The sequence below is a fragment of the Gasterosteus aculeatus genome, chromosome 3 (genome assembly GCF_964276395.1).
Source record: "Gasterosteus aculeatus chromosome 3, fGasAcu3.hap1.1, whole genome shotgun sequence".
Classification (NCBI taxonomy): Eukaryota; Metazoa; Chordata; class Actinopteri; order Perciformes; family Gasterosteidae; genus Gasterosteus; species Gasterosteus aculeatus.
The window spans coordinates 14,307,494-14,325,875 of NC_135690.1; the positions used below are offsets into that span (position 1 = coordinate 14,307,494).

At 44.6% G+C, this 18,382-nt stretch overlaps 4 protein-coding genes and 1 long non-coding RNA gene across 35 annotated transcripts in view; 2 read left to right on the top strand and 3 right to left on the bottom strand.

Moving 5' to 3' along the window:
* The window catches only part of ghrhra (growth hormone releasing hormone receptor a), a gene marked incomplete in the record, with an annotated part of 14,456 nt that extends 13,738 nt beyond the window's left edge, over positions 1-718 (bottom strand). Inside the window, 1 exon segment of the mRNA XM_078099553.1 lies at positions 457-718. Coding sequence (XP_077955679.1) covers positions 457-573 — 117 coding nt within the window.
* Positions 719-3,397: 2,679 nt separating this feature from the next.
* Positions 3,398-10,255, top strand: eef1da (eukaryotic translation elongation factor 1 delta a (guanine nucleotide exchange protein)). 28 transcript variants are annotated; one of them, XM_040171329.2, is made up of 11 exons: positions 3,573-3,671; positions 4,145-4,162; positions 4,671-4,707; positions 6,109-6,223; positions 6,859-6,930; positions 7,756-7,812; positions 8,166-8,247; positions 8,327-8,415; positions 8,755-8,958; positions 9,312-9,506; positions 10,152-10,255. In XM_040171329.2, exons 3-11 carry the CDS (start codon positions 4,694-4,696, stop codon positions 10,188-10,190), a joined length of 867 nt encoding a protein of 288 aa, XP_040027263.2. In that variant the 5' UTR covers positions 3,573-3,671; positions 4,145-4,162; positions 4,671-4,693; the 3' UTR covers positions 10,191-10,255. The 28 variants fall into 28 exon arrangements, with proteins under 28 accessions (XP_040027261.2, XP_040027264.2, XP_040027252.2 ...); XM_040171317.2 differs by having other exon boundaries at positions 3,585-3,671; positions 4,145-4,172; XM_078099557.1 differs by having other exon boundaries at positions 3,589-3,675.
* An 82-nt stretch (positions 10,256-10,337) lies between these two features.
* On the bottom strand, positions 10,338-13,966 carry LOC120816055 (tripartite motif-containing protein 16-like protein). 3 transcript variants are annotated; one of them, XM_040171310.2, is made up of 7 exons: positions 13,183-13,966; positions 12,386-12,472; positions 12,072-12,305; positions 11,473-11,632; positions 11,333-11,383; positions 11,204-11,263; positions 10,338-11,137 (listed from the first exon to the last, which is right to left on the bottom strand). In XM_040171310.2, the coding sequence occupies exons 1-7, from the start codon at positions 13,735-13,737 to the stop codon at positions 10,611-10,613; spliced, it is 1,674 nt and encodes a 557-aa protein (XP_040027244.2). In that variant the 5' UTR covers positions 13,738-13,966; the 3' UTR covers positions 10,338-10,610. The 3 variants fall into 3 exon arrangements, with proteins under 3 accessions (XP_040027244.2, XP_077955681.1, XP_040027243.2); XM_078099555.1 differs by having other exon boundaries at positions 11,204-11,383; positions 11,473-11,602; positions 13,183-13,737; XM_040171309.2 differs by having other exon boundaries at positions 11,204-11,383; positions 13,183-13,737.
* LOC144405531 (uncharacterized) lies at positions 13,254-14,731 on the top strand. Its single transcript, XR_013467174.1, has 2 exons — positions 13,254-13,392; positions 13,472-14,731. It is a non-coding gene; the product is annotated as an uncharacterized LOC144405531 (long non-coding RNA).
* Positions 14,098-18,119, bottom strand: ftr67 (finTRIM family, member 67). 2 transcript variants are annotated; one of them, XM_040171315.2, is made up of 7 exons: positions 17,287-18,119; positions 16,686-16,781; positions 16,308-16,541; positions 15,572-15,731; positions 15,375-15,476; positions 14,859-14,990; positions 14,098-14,459 (listed from the first exon to the last, which is right to left on the bottom strand). In XM_040171315.2, exons 1-7 carry the CDS (start codon positions 17,911-17,913, stop codon positions 14,410-14,412), a joined length of 1,401 nt encoding a protein of 466 aa, XP_040027249.2. In that variant the 5' UTR covers positions 17,914-18,119; the 3' UTR covers positions 14,098-14,409. The 2 variants fall into 2 exon arrangements, with proteins under 2 accessions (XP_040027249.2, XP_040027248.2); XM_040171314.2 differs by having other exon boundaries at positions 14,098-14,477.
* Between the last annotated feature and the right edge of the window lie 263 nt (positions 18,120-18,382).

Consider the following 18,382-nt stretch of genomic DNA (forward strand, 5'->3'; position numbering starts at 1 on the left):
AAACCCCTCTGAGAAGATGCCCAAATTTGTAAAAATATTGTAAATATTAACATTTTCAGCTTTCCTTAAAGTTGTAATTTTGCCCCTAAAACATGACTTCTCCCCCAAATGCACGTTCAAAGCTTCTAATGCCTCATCCAGTGTTTTCTCTGTTGATTGTTATTGTTCAATTAGTCTCTGATTGATGCAGACAAATGCAGGTCACAAGCCTCGATAACCACTAATTAGGGCCTGCGGCTGAATGGGGACATTTGGTGTCAGTGTGCTCCGAGGGCCGGATAACACACAGCGTTGCAATAAATGTCATTAGACCGTAATTAAGTAGCTTTCCTGATTAGTAGGCTGAAATGCAGCAGAAAGGGACAACTTCCGCTGCACTTTCCACGACTTCTTCAATGAGAATAATTTGTCCCACATAGACACAATGCATTAATGATGAAAGAAGAAAGACTCCACTATAGGCCGACGCCACAGATGGAGATAAAAGATGAGGAGCAGGAATGTCTCCTGACGTCCCGGCAGTGTCTTAAAATACACTTCCATTTTCTTATCTGTCCTCTTCATATTCCTCATCAGACGATGATGATGATGATGATGATGTGAGCAGCAGAATCCAGGGTACTTGTTCCTCTGGAGCCTCTTAAAGACTGACTTCTTTGTTGGAGCCGGTGTGACAATGTTGGCTAATCTGCCAGCCTTAAAATAGATGAATCCTCATATTCTCTCCCTGCCAGCAGCAAACTTACAGGAGTGAAGAGCTGCTCTGTCGCTCTCCCCCTCTCTCTCTCTCTCTCTCTCTCTCTCTCTCTCCCTCCTCCCCTCTCTCTTCATCTCTCTCTCTCTCTCTCTCTTACTCCCTTTCTCTCCTTCAGAGCAAATTCAGGTGAATGAATACTTCCATTCACCCAGATGGCATTTCTCAAAGCGAACATCGTATGACCTGATTTCGAATCACGAAATGTGTCTTATGACTGTCGGTGCCTTCTATCTCTGAGTAGCCGACAACAACCCCCCCCCCCCCCCCCCCCCCACCCCTAGCCCCCTCCCTGAGGCAAATGTCTTCCAATTTAACAGACACGTTGTTCAATATTGCGAGCTTCACTATTTCCAAGAAGCAGATGTGTTTTTATTCCATTCCAACTGAATTGTATTTGCTAGTTTTCATTAAAGGCTTTTAAATATAAAACAAATGATTGCTTTAAATGATTCGATACGATGACAGCGGTGGAATAAATGTCTTTTATTAATGTGAACCATGCAGCTTTGTAAAAATACAATACATTAAAGAATTCCATAGGTGTAAAAGTCTTAACAGCAAAGATGGTTTGTACTTGTATATATAAATATAAATGTAAAGCACATTTTAACTTCTGCACCTTATATGCCATAAAATACTTTAATATATACAATATAAATGAATACGTTTTGTTTTTAAAATCATATCCGTAACCTCAGCAGTCCAATAAAAATAGTGGAGTAAAAAGTATAATATTGAAATGCAGTTGATGTATGTAGAAAATTGAAACGCTCTGGGTAAATAAAATTATCTTTAAAAAAACAGAGTGACATTCCACTTTTAATGAAAAAGGATCCTTTGTTATATTGGATTGAATTTCCTGATAGTGTAATGAAGATACCACATCAAAATACCTTGCACCATTTTAAAAGCATTACTCGTACTTAATGTGTTGCTCCTAAAGTACTTAAAATAACACTTTATTACTGTTACTTAGGTAGAATGTTTTATGTTGTATACTTTCACTCAAATCAAGAAAGCGGATACTTAATACTTCCAACCCTCCCATTCTGACAAGGTGTCCGTCTGTTAACAAGATGCACCAAAGCAGGAAACATCAGGAAGCCCAAAGGACCCAATACACAGAGGATAAACCCGCTAAAAGGAATCTAAAAGGAAAAGTGTGTTGTGGTTGTGGTTAAAATACTCCAGAAGGTTGTTACCACCTTGCAGTTTGCAGGTATATATGTGGAGCAGGCCAGTGCTAAAAAGAGACAAAATCCTTAGATCTGTTCTCAAGAACAGGAACACAGGTTTCAACCTTCAAATGTCAAAATATATTGGGACAAGGCAAAGTATATTGGTTTAGTAATTTCATGAAGAAGTAAAAAAAATATTATATAAAAAATAATTGCAAAAAGTAAAAAAATAAATGTTGTCATGTTATGTTATATTTCCAAGTATATCTTTCAAACACTAAATTATATCTGTTTGCACTTCTATTCATACAATACATTGCGACATGTATTCTTCTTGTTTTACAGACCTTGTCAGTGCTACAGGACAAAGTCATAGTGAGGCTTTGCTCCAGGAGGAACGTCACAGAGGTCACATAGGTGTGACAAATACTTGTGAAAATCTGTTTCCTAAAACTGGAAGCGAAAGTGCTAAGGTTTCAACTTTCAAGTTAAGGGTTTTACATATATTTTCTCATGTGTAAAAAAAAATAAAAAATGAACCACTCACGTTGCTTCACATAAAATGTGCTATGCGTCAGTTCATGTTGCCAAATTAGGTTTACATTCTGGTTTCCGACCAGTTAGCAATGTTAGAAGATGAACTTTATTTGGTTTGACAGCTCACCTCAGCATCTGGCTCCACAAGGTGGTGACCTCATCCAGAGGAGCAGATGTTAATGTTTTGCAAACCAAAAGATTTTGGTCTCATAATAATCAGCATCCAAAACGTGATATGTCAAGGGATTTTAAACCATTCATTCTAACATATATGTGCACTTTTATTCATGTTTTGTGGTTTTGCACCCAAGAAGTCCAAAATGAATTGTAGACGTTTAATAAATTGTAAAATACCCTATAGCAATACAGAACAGAACCCAGTAGACTCTAGCACACAGATGTGGGACATACATTATGCAAAAAGAAAGAGCTGTAAGAAATAATAAAGTAGGGCAGGAAAAGGCTTGATGATGTAGGGCCGATTAAGTGAAAGAAGGGTTCCACTCTTTACAAGAAGTCAAAGAAGGATGCATTAGCAATTCTAATGACTATTGGATAAATCTTTAATTGTCTGAGCTGCAGTGATGCTTCACTTTGGTATAATACAGAATGAGTCAGTCATTGTTTTTAGCAGAAGTTACAGTCCAATTTGGCTCTCGACTATAGTCTGCCTCCTGGAGGACAACGGAGGAAAAGGTATTTGACTCCAAAATAAACTTAACCTGAGGAAAACTGCATTTTTTTAATGGTGCAATTTCAAAGACACAGCGTGCAGAGAAGACAAAAGCAGCATTACGTTATTCTTTCAGATGAACCTGGCCAGTCCGATGGACTGCGAGTGGCTGTGCTCGGCCTCAACGACTGACCCGTTCGCTTAGAACTGTGGGAAATGAAGTCGTTCGACAAATTGGATCATACCAATCTTGAGGTGGCCCCTAAAAAGTATTGCAAACACGTATCGGTGCTTATCTTCAGGGTTTCACGGACTCCTTGTTCATTGTCGCGTGTTTTGTTGTCTTTTTTAATTTCATTTTTCATAAATATTGAATAAAAATGGACGCTAACGGACGCTGACGCCCCCCCGGACACGTCAGAAGTTGGGCGGCCCCGTGACGTCAGCCCTCTTTCCCTGTCGGATACCAGCCGAGGCAGCACGCGATCCGACGGTTACCAAGCAATAAAACACCAACTAAAAGCAAGTGAGTAAGTGTGCGAGGACTTGTACTTCTTTCTTTTGTTGGCCGCCGACCTGAACTTTAACACGGTTAGTCGGGCTTTGTTAAAACGCATTATATTTAGGAGCTTTACCAGCGCCACGTGGTCAAAGAAACTAGCTGCAAGTTGCTGTCAAAAAAAAAGAAAAAACTTGCGCGGAGTGAAAGAAGAGCAACAAGTGGAGTGAAAGAGCAACAAGCGGAGAGACGACGAGGACTTCACATCGATGTGTCCTCTGCCTGGTCCATGACCCGCAGCATGCACTTAACTTTAGTTCTTCCAGGGATTGTTTCCTAACCGACACCTAACCGTTATTTTCAACCAACGCCAGAGAACCAGCCTTTTAATTCCCCACGTTTTCGTTTAGAATAATCTACTTTCTGTAGGTGTTTTTACCGAGACATTCTGTACTTTTACGAACATGTTGTGTCTTTTCTTTTTGTGTGTTGCCCATCAGCTTTCCGTTGCCGTCGAGGTGAGCGCTGGTGCGTTTAACACGTCACGCTGGCACGCTGTGTGACTTTAGTGTGTGACTGCATCCACGTAGTGAATCCCACATCTCGTGGAGGTTGAATACAGGTTGAATTTTCTGCAAACGCATCTTTTTAATATTTGTCTCCGTGAAAAAAACCGGTGGCCTCCCAAAGGGCCTGATGGAAACAGCTGTTCCAGGGGTTTTGGGCCTGCCGTGCACAGGTTGACGTCGTGCAAACCAGCCACTGAGAGTTTTATACCTGCACTCGCTTTAGATTATACATAGCACGTCTGCAAGGGTTTTCTTTGTTGTTTTCATTTGGTTAAGCTGGTTTAATTTCTGTATGCATGAAAATCTAGGGGTTTTTTGTGTGTCGTGTGGCTGCATGTTTCTGCAAGGAAGTGCTGCTGTTGGAAGCATGTGCATTGTCTTTAATGAAACGTTTATCGTCGATATAATTCAAACGTGTGATTACTCTGATGTATTTAAATGTTCCATTCCACAATAGGAAGCACACAATTATCCCTCAGCATGCCAAAAAAAAGGTGAGCCGGACCCCGTGTCACAGGTTGGGTTTGTGAACGTTTCAAAATAAACTTATTTAGCGTTTAAACGGTGTTTCCTCATGAACTGGACACAGCTGCTGTCCGTTAGTCCAGACGGTCACGGTCTTTATTAAACCTTCAAGTTTCCAATTAAGATGTGAATACCTCTTAACTGTAACATCTAAATTTTAAAAAAAGTGCACTAAGTAGATTTCCAATGACTATTGAGGAAACGCTCAAAACGCATCCTAACGTTATTGTTGACCATTTTCACCTGTTCGTCTGTTGCGTTGTTTGTTTTTTAGCTTTGATTTGTGAAACTCTCACGTGGGATTGATCAATGAGCTCCTGTTTCTCTGGGCATCGTTGGACGATCGTACCAGCAAACCCAAAGGAGGCGTTCTGCACTCTTCTTGTAAAAGGGAAATCTGTAATATCTGGAAACCGTTTGAGCGGTTGCGATTGATCAATCCACCGTTTCTTTGCCCGCATGACCTCATTGGCGTCCCATATCCGCTGCATCCAACCCCCGAGTTCATTTGGTGATGCCAACTTCCCTCTGAACGTGTTTTGTTTGGAGTTTTTAGTTAACGTTAAGCACTCGGGTTGTTGAGATGAGATCACTCCCTTGATGCATCACGGCAAAACTTACCACCGTCAAACTCCACATTAATTCAAGGTGCTGCAGTGGCCTCATGTTTGCAATATTGCTGTATTTCCTCTTCTCTGATCGTTGGTCTGACCTGTACCTGCATGAATACAGCCCTGTGCATGTGGCTGGTCTGAATGTGTGTCTCATGTAATATGAGCGCACAACGTGTCATCGTGTACCGACTAGTCGTAAACCCGGTCTTTGTTTTGAGAGTCACACAACAGGGAGGGACCTCTGCTATCCCTAAGGGGGGGTTGGGGGGGGGGGTTGTGTGAGGACAGCGAGTCCCCCGACCTTTTTGTTCTGTAATCCTGACTTTGCAGAGCGTTTGACTGAGGAATGTGTAGAAGCCGGTCAGCATTATGGGACGGGGGGGTCCGGCATGCACGCAGTCCTCTTTCACCCAGGAACTGAGGCCTTTTTAAAATTTTATTCAGCTTTTCATTTATGGTTGAAACTCCTAGTTTTTTTTTTTTTTGTCTTCCTGTTCCACCCACAACCCCATCTGTGGCCGTGTGTGGTTCAGTGATTCACCGTGTGCTGGTCAAGCATCTAATCGACCCGTGTTCTGTGCCTCATGTCGTCTCACGGGCCGTGCCGGCTTTAATGATGACACACACACACGCACACACACACACACGCGGTCTTGGCTGTTGGTTATACAGAGAATAAACTACTGCTAATCTGCGTTCAGTTGGCTCTTCTCTGCGCCGCCTCACTACTTCTGAATTTCTGACTCCCCTGCTCAGTACCAAGATGAGCGGATTGCAGTGCCTCGCCACCGAGAACGTCTGGTTCGACAAGCAGCGCTACGACGACGCAGAGAAGTGCTTCTACGAGGGCGCCAATGGAACCGCCGCAAAGGTAACCGGATGCTCTGCTTTGTCTGGTGTCTCTTGCTCACCAGGACTTTTTATTTAATGTTCCACAATCGTATTGCTCCCAGAATTAATAAGGGTTTACGTTTGACGGGGGCTCATTCCCAATCCTCCTCCTCGCCCGACGCCTCCTTGGCCCACGCTGCTCGTTGAGCAACGCTCACGTCACCGACCAGCACGGAGCAGCTGTGTGCGCGAGCGTTAAGTCCCTCGATTTAGAAGTGGCACGTCCTGGTGAGAGAGGTCATGTGGTTTGGCAGCTGTCGCTGCCTCTCAAGCTGCCCGGGGCAGCAGAGTCTCCACGCGAGCCTCTTGGAACAATGGAGATTAGAGTGATCACTTGCAGGTCTTTTAAAGAGACGTTCTACCCGAAACACACGCACTGCCATTTGTCCTCACTTACCCTTCATGTCATTTCACACCTGTGTTTCACTGTTGGTTTAGTGGGAAGTGACCATGAATGCTTTTGAGTTGTGGGTCATCCTCCTTGGTTTGCGTTGCCTTAATGCATGCCACCACAATGTGCTGACCACTTTAAATTTGCTTTTGTCAGTTTTGCGTTCTGCTTTGTCTTTGTCACCGCTGCCGCTTCATCACTGCTTGACCCACATACACCTGCAGGAGAGGGAGTTTAATGCCATCCTGCAGGACATTGCTAAATCCCGACAGAATATCCTGCAGTCCCTCAACGGAGTGAGTACTGTCCTACGAATGAGCCACAACACCCCCCCCCCCCCCTCCCTGTAGTGGCAGGACTGTACTCACTAATGTTTGTGAACCAGCCTTACAAGAGGGGAACATCTCAATCAGTATGAAATCATGGTTTCAATATAGAGACAGCAGGTCATTGGGGAAATTAATGTTTGATTCGCAGAAAACACTTTGCCTGCACTGCACAAGTTTTCTCTGCATGCTGCAGACATGCACATTACATATCATAGATTCTCACATCATCTTCGTTGCAGTTTGTCTCTACATCAATGTCATTTACCACGTCGGCAGTAGAAGTGTGCTCATCGTCGCATAATCAAAAATCAGCTTTCTTAAGGAGAAGTCTGTCTTTAAACAATATTTGCATGCTCCTATGCACATGGGAAGCATTTTGGTTGCTTGTTCCTCCTTTCTATGCTGTTCAAACTCCCTCTTAGTGTTTACTACCTCTGCAAGCTGTCTGTTGCAGCCACAGTGGACTTTAATGTCAGGAATCTTTTTTCCAAAAAATAATTTGGTCTTAAGGCCTTTACACACTGTATGTGTGGGATAAGTATTTACTTTGACAGTAGAATGTGAAACACTGTGACTATATTTGGACTTTGTGAATATGTACAACGTGATTGGTTGATCCTTGTATTCGTGGTGTGAAAGGACTCCTGGAGCTGCTAGAAGTTCCCATCTGCTATTTTATCATAACAACATTGGCGTCTTGTTCCGTCCTATTCGTGACGACTGAGTTGTAATGTCCCCCCTCCCCCCCACCATTACATTACCCCGTTCATTGTGCACATCCCCCCGGCGCAGGCAAAAACGGCAGTGCTGCAACCCAAAGAGGCCCCACAAAAACGGCGCCACCGAAACGTAAGAGTTCCTCCTCCAGGTGTGCTGCTCGGTGCATGAGTCTGACCGGCTGTGTGCTGCTGTTCTCCCCACTGGGACGTCCAAACCAACCCGCCCTTCCAACTAGTTACCCATCACTTGTCTGCCCGCATGCTGGTTTTGTAAACGATCGTCTCTTAATAGTGATGGCATTGTGTATCCAAATCATTGTGTGATCGATTTTAGCATCGCATGGGTTTCTTTTTAAAACTTACACGTTCATTTTAGTTTGCTGCGCTTCAGGCTTGGATTGTCGCTCCACGTGGATGAGCGGGAATCTGCTTTGTCATCATCCGATCGCTGACACTAATTTATCAGTGTTCTTCTTTCCTCAGTCCTCCTCTCATGCAGCAGGAGACCAGGAGCTGGTTTCTCGCATGAAGGGCATGGAACTGGAGAACCAGACTCTGCACAAAGGTGTGTTGAGTGCTTTTGAATGTCTTCCTGAGCGTGTTCTTAATTTCACAATCTTGATCGTTTTTCGTTTGCTTGTTAGTGGTGGAGGAGATGAGAGCAGCCCTGAAAAAGCTCGAGCTCAGAGTGGCTTCGCTTGAAAAGAGTCCAGCGGCCGTCACGTGTGCAAAGGTAGACAGCGACGGATGTGGTGCTTGTTTTATTTAGGTTCAATACCAAGTTCATGTACATGCTGTCTGAAAGGGACTACTTTGGCTTTCTGGAAAAACAGTTTTCTACTGTTTTTTTGTGTTTGGAAACCATATCTGGAAAAAAGATACAATTCACAAGTGCCAAATACATTTAATTTTTATGTAATTTCCTTTTATGTACTTTTTATTTGTTTTCCTCTCTCGAGGAGGAATGTCTACATGCCCTTTTGCTATTTTACACAATTACACATCTAGTGATCCTCCTATTTTATGAAAAATAGAAATTGAACTGATAACCCTTGTCCGTTGTTTTGACCAGGCTGCCCCAGTCAAAGCTGCCCCAGTGAAACCCGTAAAGGTGGAAAATGGAGACGACGATGACAGCGACATCGACTTGTTTGGCAGTGATGACGATGAGGAAGCAGAGCGCATCAAGCAGGAGCGCCTGGACGCCTACGCAGCCAAGAAGTCCAAGAAACCCGCCCTCATCGCCAAGTCGTCCATCCTGCTGGACGTTAAGCCCGTACGTGTCCTCCTGAACCGCATCATGCGGCTCCTGTAAACATGCTGGTCTCTTGTAGGCGACAAAGTCGTGTCTTAGTTTGTTTGGTTTTATCAGATTTTCAAAGGAAAAAAAGATATGAAATGTTCTTTTTAAAATGCATTTTAATTAAATGTATTTTTAGATCTGACAGAACTAAATCAATGCATTCATTCACTCTCAACCAGGTAATGTTAAACATGCATGAACTCAAAACTAAAGTACGCGCTGTCAGTCAACGTGTTTTGAGCATTTTTCTGTGAATTGTGGGAAATATTTAGATTTTTTTTTTTTTAGCTTTTGGTTAAATGAACGTGCCGTGTGTCTCCGCTTAGTGGGACGATGAGACCGACATGGGGAAACTGGAGGAGTGCGTGCGGTCCGTGCAGATGGACGGGCTCCTGTGGGGAGCCTCCAAACTGGTGCCAGTTGGCTACGGCATCAAGAAGCTGCAGATCAACTGCGTGGTCGAGGACGACAAAGTCGGCACCGACATCCTGGAGGAGGAACTCACCAAGTTTGAGGACTATGTAAGTGAATTCCCCTCTGATGGAATCTGTTCATACTGATCGTGCAGCTTCAGTTGATTTTACGCCGAGCCGTACGCATGTAGAGCGTTCTGCCGCCACCCGACACTACGGAGATGAAGGGAATTTGTGTCGCTTGAATCATTTGAAAAATTGCGTTAAAGTCCGACAGTGAAATATCTTTCCTATGTTTTTCAAACAAAAGCAATGGGAAATGCATGAAAAACGTAATTTGTTGGATTATGGTTCAGTATGATAAATTAGGCCCTGTGACCCAAACGGTTAAAATATTCTTATCATGCAAAGCCGTTCAAAGGGATTCTCGAGGCGGAGTTTAATCCTGGCAGCTCGTCTGTAGAGTGCTGGTTATCTTCGGCTTGCGAGTCAAGCTCAATGGACACAGTTGTGTCACTTCAAATGTTTAATTTACGACAGCGTAACCCTAATGTGTCTGAGTGAAGCAAAACTAAAATAGACTGCAAGGCGAGTTCTTCCCACACGTGTGCGTTTGAGTCTGTCTTCTACTTCTAGAGGCTTCTATGTGTTTGTTGCAAAATTGTCTTCAAACAGCCTAAATGAGCAAATGGTTTAAAATGGCTTTGATAGTATGTCTATGCCTTAACTTATTGGCCTTGTTTTCCTTTGCAGATCCAGAGTATAGATGTTGCTGCGTTCAATAAGATCTAAGCTCCAAAGTGTTGCTGCTGCTCCTGGATTGCACATTTATTAAAATGTAAAGTTTTGAGCACGAATTGTGAGTGTTTCATTATTTTCTATCCCATGCCAAAGGGTTACTTAAATATTTAAATAACATCCCCATGTCGAAGTCAGAAAAAATATTTAAAAGTTTAATGTAAGTTGACATCATAAAAAATTATGCAAAAAGAACTATTGGCATGACCGTGTGCTCTTTCCACAGCTTGAAATGTAATTAAGTAAAATAGCTTTCATGTACAAATGATTCTTTAGAAATAGTTTAATAAACCCTGTCTTACCTTTGCAGATCCAAACAAATGCCATAAGGTGTTTACATGTTTACTGTAATGCTGGGTCCGGCGCTCTAACAAAGTTACTTGAACTTTTGATGAACTGCACTAATCTCTGCATTTAAAGAGCACACAGCCTCAAAGTAGAACTCAAACCCACCCAGAAACCTGCATACACAGGCTGGGCAAACGTAGTCTTCACTTTATGGAGCAACACCATCGCATCAGAGACGTTATAGAAAGACAAAGTCCCGCCCCTGAAGTCCAGATACACTCCTATCCTGCTGCAGCAGGCGGCGCCGACAGTCACTCGCTCCTTATTGTGCTGAAAGAAGCAGGCCGAGGGAGAGCAGTCCAGGCTCCACGACCTGGAGTTGTGTCCCAGCTTGCTGTCGCTCCCGCCGCCGCTCCTGCCCATGTTTTTGTAACAGACGCCGATGGAGACCCCTCCGCTGCCGGCCCACTCCACCTCCCAGTAGCAGCGTCCGGCCATGCCGGCCCGGCCCAGCACCTGGGCCCAGCTGGTGAAGCGGTGCGGGTGGTCCGGGTAGGGCTGTGGCTCTGAGCGCGTGGTCACCCCTCTGCGACCGTCGGAGAAGCTCAGGTAGGGGTTGGCCGTGTTTGGGTCCAGGGTCAAGTCGTTGGAATCTGGACGACAGCGGCAGTTAGTCATTGGTGTCGCGTGTCAGTCGGGTGTCAAAGGACGGTACTCACAGTGCAGAAAGTCGGCTCTCGTCTTCGGTTCAGAGTTGTACGGTATGTCAGCGTCTTTTGCTGTAGGACAAACAAGTATTAGACACAGTTTCCGTTTCAGTCGATTAGTAGCCCCCGAGTCCCGCGTACCTTTCCTCTTTTCGGCGGTACTTTGATTGCTGGTTTCCTTCAATGAAATGACTAGAAATGAAGAACAAACTCTTGTGATTTGTTTTGTGAACAGTAAATACTGTTTTTTATAGTGATCACGTGCGAAATAGATAACACACCTTTATCAGAGATCCTGTTGAATTCTTTTTCGAGGATTTCATCCAGACCGCCTTTCAGGTCCGCCAGCGCTCCCCTCATTGTTTTGTACATTGTGTACTGCAGTGCGTCGGAGCTCGGCATCGCCGCCGTCTTTGCGGGGAAATTAAGAGACTTGATCTTCTGTGAGGACGTAACACAAACAAAACTTAGAAACTACACTTTTACTACATCATTTAAACTGTTGAGTCAAATGAAGACATTTAAATGCAAAAGCTTCAGAGTGACTGATTCTTGCAAATAAAACAGATCTACGTCATAACATGGATAGTATTATCGTATTTGTCAGGTTTTTGGAAACAATGGAGACAATACAATTTGATCTTAAATAAGCCAAGATTGTGCTCTCGCGGTGCCAGTTTTTATTTTGAATCAAATTACGTTTTTTGCTTAAAAGTGGAGCTTGTGTTGTATTTGGGTAGCTTGGGGGATTTCCTGGGGATCAATCCTGGGATAAATATATTCCAATAATATATTTATATTTTGCACCATTAATCTGACATACAAAGTTAACTTTTCAAATCAATGTAGTAGAGGAAAAAAAAAACATTTTGTTGCATACCTGAAAGAATTGGATGTGGTCCTCAGTGCGAGAAACCTTCTCCAGCTCAGCGTCGGTCCTTCTGAGCTCGACAAGCTGCTTCTGGATCGTCTCCAGCAGCTCCTCCGCCTGACTGACTGCTGCTCTCTCCTGGACCCTCATCACCTCCGTCACATCGCTGCTCTGCTTCTCTATGGCGCGGATCAGCTTGGCGAAAACCCTCTCACTTTCCTCCACGGTGGCCTGCGTGGAGTGCTGTGGACGATAACAGTTTGCCATTAATAGTGTCGGGTGTGCATGGATTGTATATGTGAGGAGAGTGCCGATACGCTTACCTTGATGTATCTGACCAGATATCTCAGTTCCTTCTCGGTGTCCTTCAATTTCTGCACGGACTTCAACGAGGCGTCTTGGAGTTTTTTCTAAGAATACAAAGATTAATGTCTCACACTGCAGCCCACCTCCATAGTCTTTAAAAAGGCCTTCAATGCATGGCAACAGACCACTTCCTGTTTCCATCCCCAAGCATTGGAATACTTTATCTCCATGAACATTGACAACTTCATCAACGATCCCATTTACTCAAGTACATTAATCCCAGGGGGAGTTCAAGAGCTGCACAACTGTATATTGTCGCTTTGTCATGGTGCGCGCACAGCTTCTGTATATTTAGTCATTTAAATGAGCTCCACCTATAACAACCACAGTATGTGCAAATAAATTCAATAATACATATTCTAAAAGAGGACCTTTTGTATAACAAGGGACAGTTTGTATGTGTTGTACCTCCAAGTATTTTTGATGCCAATGCTGCTGTTCTTAGTCGTGTGTTTTAATGCAGGACTTGTACATGTTTACACTGGGGGTTTTCTATTTTTACTTTAATTTAAATATTGAAATAGTTCTTCCACCACAGTACAACAGCTAAAATAAGCCGATGTTGCAATAGGAATATAATCCGGCTCATCTTCTCAGCCCCATGCAGGTATCACAGCACTAATATAAAAAGTACCCTTTACAATTAAAATAATTCTTTCAAAAATGATGCTGTGAAAACCTACCTGTATGGAAATGGTAATATAAGTCCATCTAACTCCTCATCTCAACAAGAAACACAGACTGCTGAACTCACCTGTTGTGTCGCTCGCTCCTCCACCGCGGGCACCGCGTCGTGGTCCTTGTGTCTCTCCTGGACGCACTGGGAACACACGCACTGCTGGTCCGTGCGGCAGAACAGCCTCAGCGCTTTGTCGTGGTGCGCGCACAGCTTCGGTCTCAGCGGCTCCCCGGCTGGAACCAGCTTGTGGATCCTCCCCCGGAAGCGGTCTTCGTGGACCCTCAGGTGAGGCGCGCAGTAAGACTCCGAGCACACCAGGCACGATTTAACGGCTTTGCTCTTCCTCCCCGTGCACGCGCTGCAGCTCGCCTCCTCTCCCCCGGACCGTTGGAACTTCTCCACCACCTCCCCGAGGACGTGGTTCCGACTCAGCAGCGGCCTGGGGGCGAACGCCTGGCGGCACTGCGGGCAGGTGTACGCGCCCTTCTGCTTGGGCCCGTCCCAGTAGTCCTCGATGCACCGCAGGCAGTAGCTGTGCCCGCAGGGGATCGTCACCGGGTCCCGGAGGACCTCCAGGCACACCGAGCACCAGAACTGGTCTTGTTCGATCGAAATGGTCGCCGCTGCCATTTCCCACACGGAGCCGAGGCGACACTAGACCGCGGGCAGGAGTGGGCGTGGCCGACAGGTGCGCTGATGACGGCTTTCACCTGCCGGTGAGAATAAAGCCTCCGGAGCGACGCAAACAACAGTCTATTCACGAGCCACCTCGCCTCTTCTGGCTTCACGTCAGACGGACCGACGTGGGACGCACAGCATTTTAAACAAAAGCACCGGTGTGTGTGTGTGTGTGTGTGTGCGTGTGCGCGTGTGTGTGCGCGCGTGTGTGCGCGCGTGTGCGCGCGCAGTCAACCTGTTATTCCACATTGTACACCCGAAACCCCCGAACCAGCCTCCATGGAAACAGACACCACCCGCTAGTCTAGTGTGTACGTGTGCACTTGTTTTTGTTTTTAATGTCAGCAATTCAAGTCCCAATATATTATTACACAAATAAAGTGAAATGATTGTTTTGTAGTTTTAGTTTAAAACATTATTAAAAAAAAAGCACAATTTTGTTAAAAAACATTTCTTTTGAAATACTGAAATAAGATGCTTAATACTTTTAGCTGATTGGTTTAAAACACAACTAAATTAATACCATAGAATAAATTAAGTACAGATTTGTGTGAGAAAAGCACTGCGGTATAATGCCATTCTGCCTGTGCGTGTGTAGTGTTGATTTAGATGTCCACTGCAGGGCTACTTCCTCCTCGGGTGAGAGCGCCGCTGAAGGTGTCTCTGTCTGGATCCTGAGGAGAGTTTAGTGCCTGGTCAGACAGAACAGGAATTAGTTTGAACATGTTGCTTTCTTAATTACACATCAGCATTAATAGTCCAGTGATATGACGCTCGTGTTCTGTGGCCTAAATCCATAAGCTGATAATGAGTTTGCACTTTTGTACCAATAAATAGGTCAACTATTATTGTAACTTATTTTTAGTGTCATAATAAGGCAAAATATCTCAATACTTCATTAAATGCAGGGTTTATGTTAAATTAATAAACTATTATATAGCAATGATTCTTTTTTTCCCCCATTTGTATGACTATTTGTGATACAATTGGCCTTTGGGGTTCTCTTGCAAAAGGGTCTCTGGGCACAGTTTAATGCTTAAAAACCTGTACATTTTGATAAAAGCTTTATTTACCAAATGGTGAGAAGGTAAAGGTGGGCACAGAAGGTCCGGGGGGGAGAAACGGGTTCAGGGGGTTCAGGGGACATTGGTCTAGGCCAGTTAGAGGGATCCCAAGACTTTGGTCCAGCCCGCCCGGAAGGGTCACTGAAAGCGCAAACAGAACAAACGCCGTTTGGTCTCAGTTGTCCAAAGATGGCAGAATCTCGTCGTTCCACATGAGCCGATTCGGAGACGCCACATTGAACAAACACGTTGAGTACGGTGTTTGTGGTTAGGATGCACAGGCAGCGTTCTCAAGGTTTAACGTGTTCATGTTAGCATTTTTAATACTGCACAGCACGCATAACATCAATATAAAACAGTATAAACGGATGGAAAGGAAACATGATTATTTACCACAGGCTTAAATGTATTGCTATCATGTCACATTTTGTTGGTGCTCATTGATCAATCAAACATTAAAAGATTACTTGGCAGAAGGGAAGAAAATTCTGCTCTAAAAACGAGAAGCGGCAGTTTTACACTCACTTAGTGTTGCTTCCATTTGTAGGGCTGATTCAAAATCGCCGGGCAGCGCAGTGTCCAGCGGTACAGCAGGATTTGAAGGACCAACAATCACTATATCTCTCACTGCAAAAGAGGGAAGAAAAAAAAAATCACAGCTGACACAATATTTGTCCTACCGGATAAACACACTTATTGACAAAAACACTCTTAGTATCCACCTTTTTCGTAGATGCTGACAAATCCTCCCTGGCAGACCTCCTGCAACAGTCCTTTAAAATCTGCCACAGCGGTCATCACTGGGCCAAAGGTGAGGTTGGGGTCAACAGTGACCAAAGGCAAAGCTGACAGCTCAGGTGGAGCACGCAGAGACTGACAGCTCTGGAATAACAAACAAAAAGACAATGAGTTCAGTCAATAAAATCTGCCTGTTTGGTTTTTAGTGCTGGAAATATTCATATCCTTCACTTAAGTAAAAGTAGTCTCGGCACACTAACAAATATACGTCATTAAAAGTATAAATCTAAATGTACAGAGGTATTAATAAACTAAATACTAAATATCCGCTACCTAAATCGTCTAAAGATCTACTGACCCCAAAAAGTACTTTTGTTTTTTAACCCCTTTCATTATACAAAATGAATTTCCCACCAAAAAAGTGTGTGGGGGCCAAGAATATATATATATATTTTGTAATTATCTTAACATGTTCGACAAATAAGTCCGTAGTTTGAAATTAAATAAAAATGCCAGTTTGCTTTAGAAGTATTATAAATTAAGGTGAAAATGAGTTAAAATAAAGAATAAAGAAGGGTTAAAATGACTCTGTAAGCAATGCCCAATTGTGCACTAAATAAGAAATCCTATTCTACAAACGGATGATGTGATTTGCAGGTAAAATCTTAATTTACACGCATCAATGTATTGAAGTAAAAACCACCACACTTTGGTGTGTACCTGAAGGAAGCGGACGTGGTCGTCGGTGTGGGAAAGTTTGTCCAATTCCGCCTCGTTCTTCTTCAGCTCCGCGATCTCCTTCTGGATGTCCTCCAGCAGCTTCTCGGCCTGACTCACCGCCGTCTTTTCCTGGGCGTTGATCAGCTCTCTCACCTCGAAGCGCTTCAGCTCGATCGACCGGATGAGTTCGGTGAAGACGGCGTCGCTCTCCGCGGCGGCCACCCGGGCGGAACGCTGGAGGGGGGGGGGGAAACGAAGCGACACGTAGAAGGCATCGTCCACGTTGTCTCATGAGCCGGAGGAGGGCGGGGGGAGAGGTTGAGGCGCAAATGTGGAGATTTACTGAATTTATATCAGACCATGCAGGTTGGAACTCACAGAGAGAGAGAAAATGGCTTGTCTAATCTCCTGGGCTCCCTTTTCCCTTTGATGGATTCTCAGATGGGAGCTCTGCTTCATGTCGGCGAGCTGCCCCTGAGGAAAACATGCGGGAAAAGGTGACAATTAAAGTTAATTTTATGGACATCTGAGTGTATGCATCATTTCAACAACAAAAAATATTTTATTACATTGGTAAAAGGCCCCAATTAAAATGATTGGAACCGTTCCTCGATTTGTGAAAACAGAAAAGAGGCTTTTAAAACCAGATACCATAAATACGGTTTAAGTAGCTTGAGATTTGTGAATCTATTATTTTAATATGCAAATAATGAAGAAAAGAGTTATTTCACGGCTCTAACTGGCCCTTTTGTTTTAATAAAGGGTTAAAATGCAACCTTTAAAAACATTATACTTAAGCTTTATGAATATCCCCTGTACTTGAAACTAAAGTATATGATCTTTTCCCAGCAGACCTGAGCAGCAACAGTTCAATCTAAGGAGACTGCTTTCACACCGCGCTGATGACATCAACGGTCTATTTAACTCAAACAGAAGCAGCTGATCACTGATCAGCAGCCCTCGGTCTCGAATCGATTACCTGCTTGTGTTGGATCTCGGCCTCGGCCAGCACCGTGTCGTGGCCCTTGTGCTCGTCCGTCAGACACAGGTAGCAGATGCACTGCTTGTCGGTGCGGCAGTAGACCTCCAGCAGCTTGTCGTGTCGGCCGCAGATCGTCTCCCGGAGCTTTTTGGAGGCGCACACCAGCTTGTGCTTCTTGAAAGCGGCGGACTCGTAGTGCGGCTGCAGGTGGAGCTCGCAGTAGGAGGCCAGACACACCAGGCAGGACTTCAGCGCCTTGTTCTTCCTCCCCGTGCACACGTCGCACTCCACGTCGTCGGCCTCGGCGAAATGTTGACCAACGGCCGCCGCCGCCCCCGTTGCTGTCGTCGTGGCCGCGGCGGCTTCTTGGAGTCCCGTCTGTTTGAATTTCTCCACCACGTCGGCCAACATGGTGTTCCGGGCGAGCACCGGCCTCGGGTTGAAGTTGTGGCGGCACTGCGGGCACACGAAGACCCCGAGGTAGTCGTCCTGGTCCCAATAGTTCTGGATGCAGTCCGAGCAGTAGCTGTGGCCGCAGGGGATGGTCACGGGGTCCCTGAGCACGTCCAGACACACCGAACAGTTGAACTGGTCCTTGTCCAGAACCAGGCCGGCTTGAGCCATCGTAAAAAAAGAGGAAAAACGCTAAAGCTGGTGTAGAAAATGAGCGAATACACACGAAACTGAAAGGACGCACAGCGGTTGCTTTGTTTACAGGAAGTGGGGGCGTGGCCAGAGAGGCATTACCGGAAACCGATGCGGGGATTTTAATCTTTAAAAAACGTACTTTCAAAATAATGCAATTTATATTGTATGACAACCGTTATAATCACTCGATATAAAAATAAAAACAATAGTATGACAGTTTCTTACTTATGTAAAAATAAAATACTAATTCTTACGTATGTATGCAGGAGCTAGAGAAGGTGTGCTGGGAAGCACAAGGTTGGTGGTTCGAGTCCAGGCTGCCCCATGTTCCATGTCGAAGTGTCCCTGAGCAAGACACCTAACCCCTAATTGCTCCCCGGGCAAAAATGTGAAAAGGCCACGGGTTTAAAGTGTAATGTAAGTCGCTTTGGATAAAAGCGTCTGC

Coding starts and splice junctions, on each gene's coding strand:
- LOC120816055 (XM_040171309.2), bottom strand. CDS start 13,737: ATGGCAGCGGCGACCATTTCGATCGAACAAGACCAGTTCTGGTGCTCG. Junction 11,633..12,071: donor ACCACATCCAATTCTTTCAG/GTATGCAACAAA, acceptor ACGTCCTCACAG/AAGATCAAGTCTCTTAATTT. Junction 11,384..11,472: donor CAACAGGATCTCTGATAAAG/GTGTGTTATCTA, acceptor CTTCATTTCTAG/TCATTTCATTGAAGGAAACC.
- eef1da (XM_040171329.2), top strand. Junction 8,416..8,754: donor CGGCCGTCACGTGTGCAAAG/GTAGACAGCGAC, acceptor TGTTTTGACCAG/GCTGCCCCAGTCAAAGCTGC. Junction 9,507..10,151: donor TCACCAAGTTTGAGGACTAT/GTAAGTGAATTC, acceptor TTTCCTTTGCAG/ATCCAGAGTATAGATGTTGC.
- ftr67 (XM_040171314.2), bottom strand. CDS start 17,913: ATGGCTCAAGCCGGCCTGGTTCTGGACAAGGACCAGTTCAACTGTTCG. Junction 15,477..15,571: donor TGTCAGCATCTACGAAAAAG/GTGGATACTAAG, acceptor CCTCTTTTGCAG/TGAGAGATATAGTGATTGTT. Junction 14,991..15,374: donor ACAAATGGAAGCAACACTAA/GTGAGTGTAAAA, acceptor TTGCGCTTTCAG/TGACCCTTCCGGGCGGGCTG.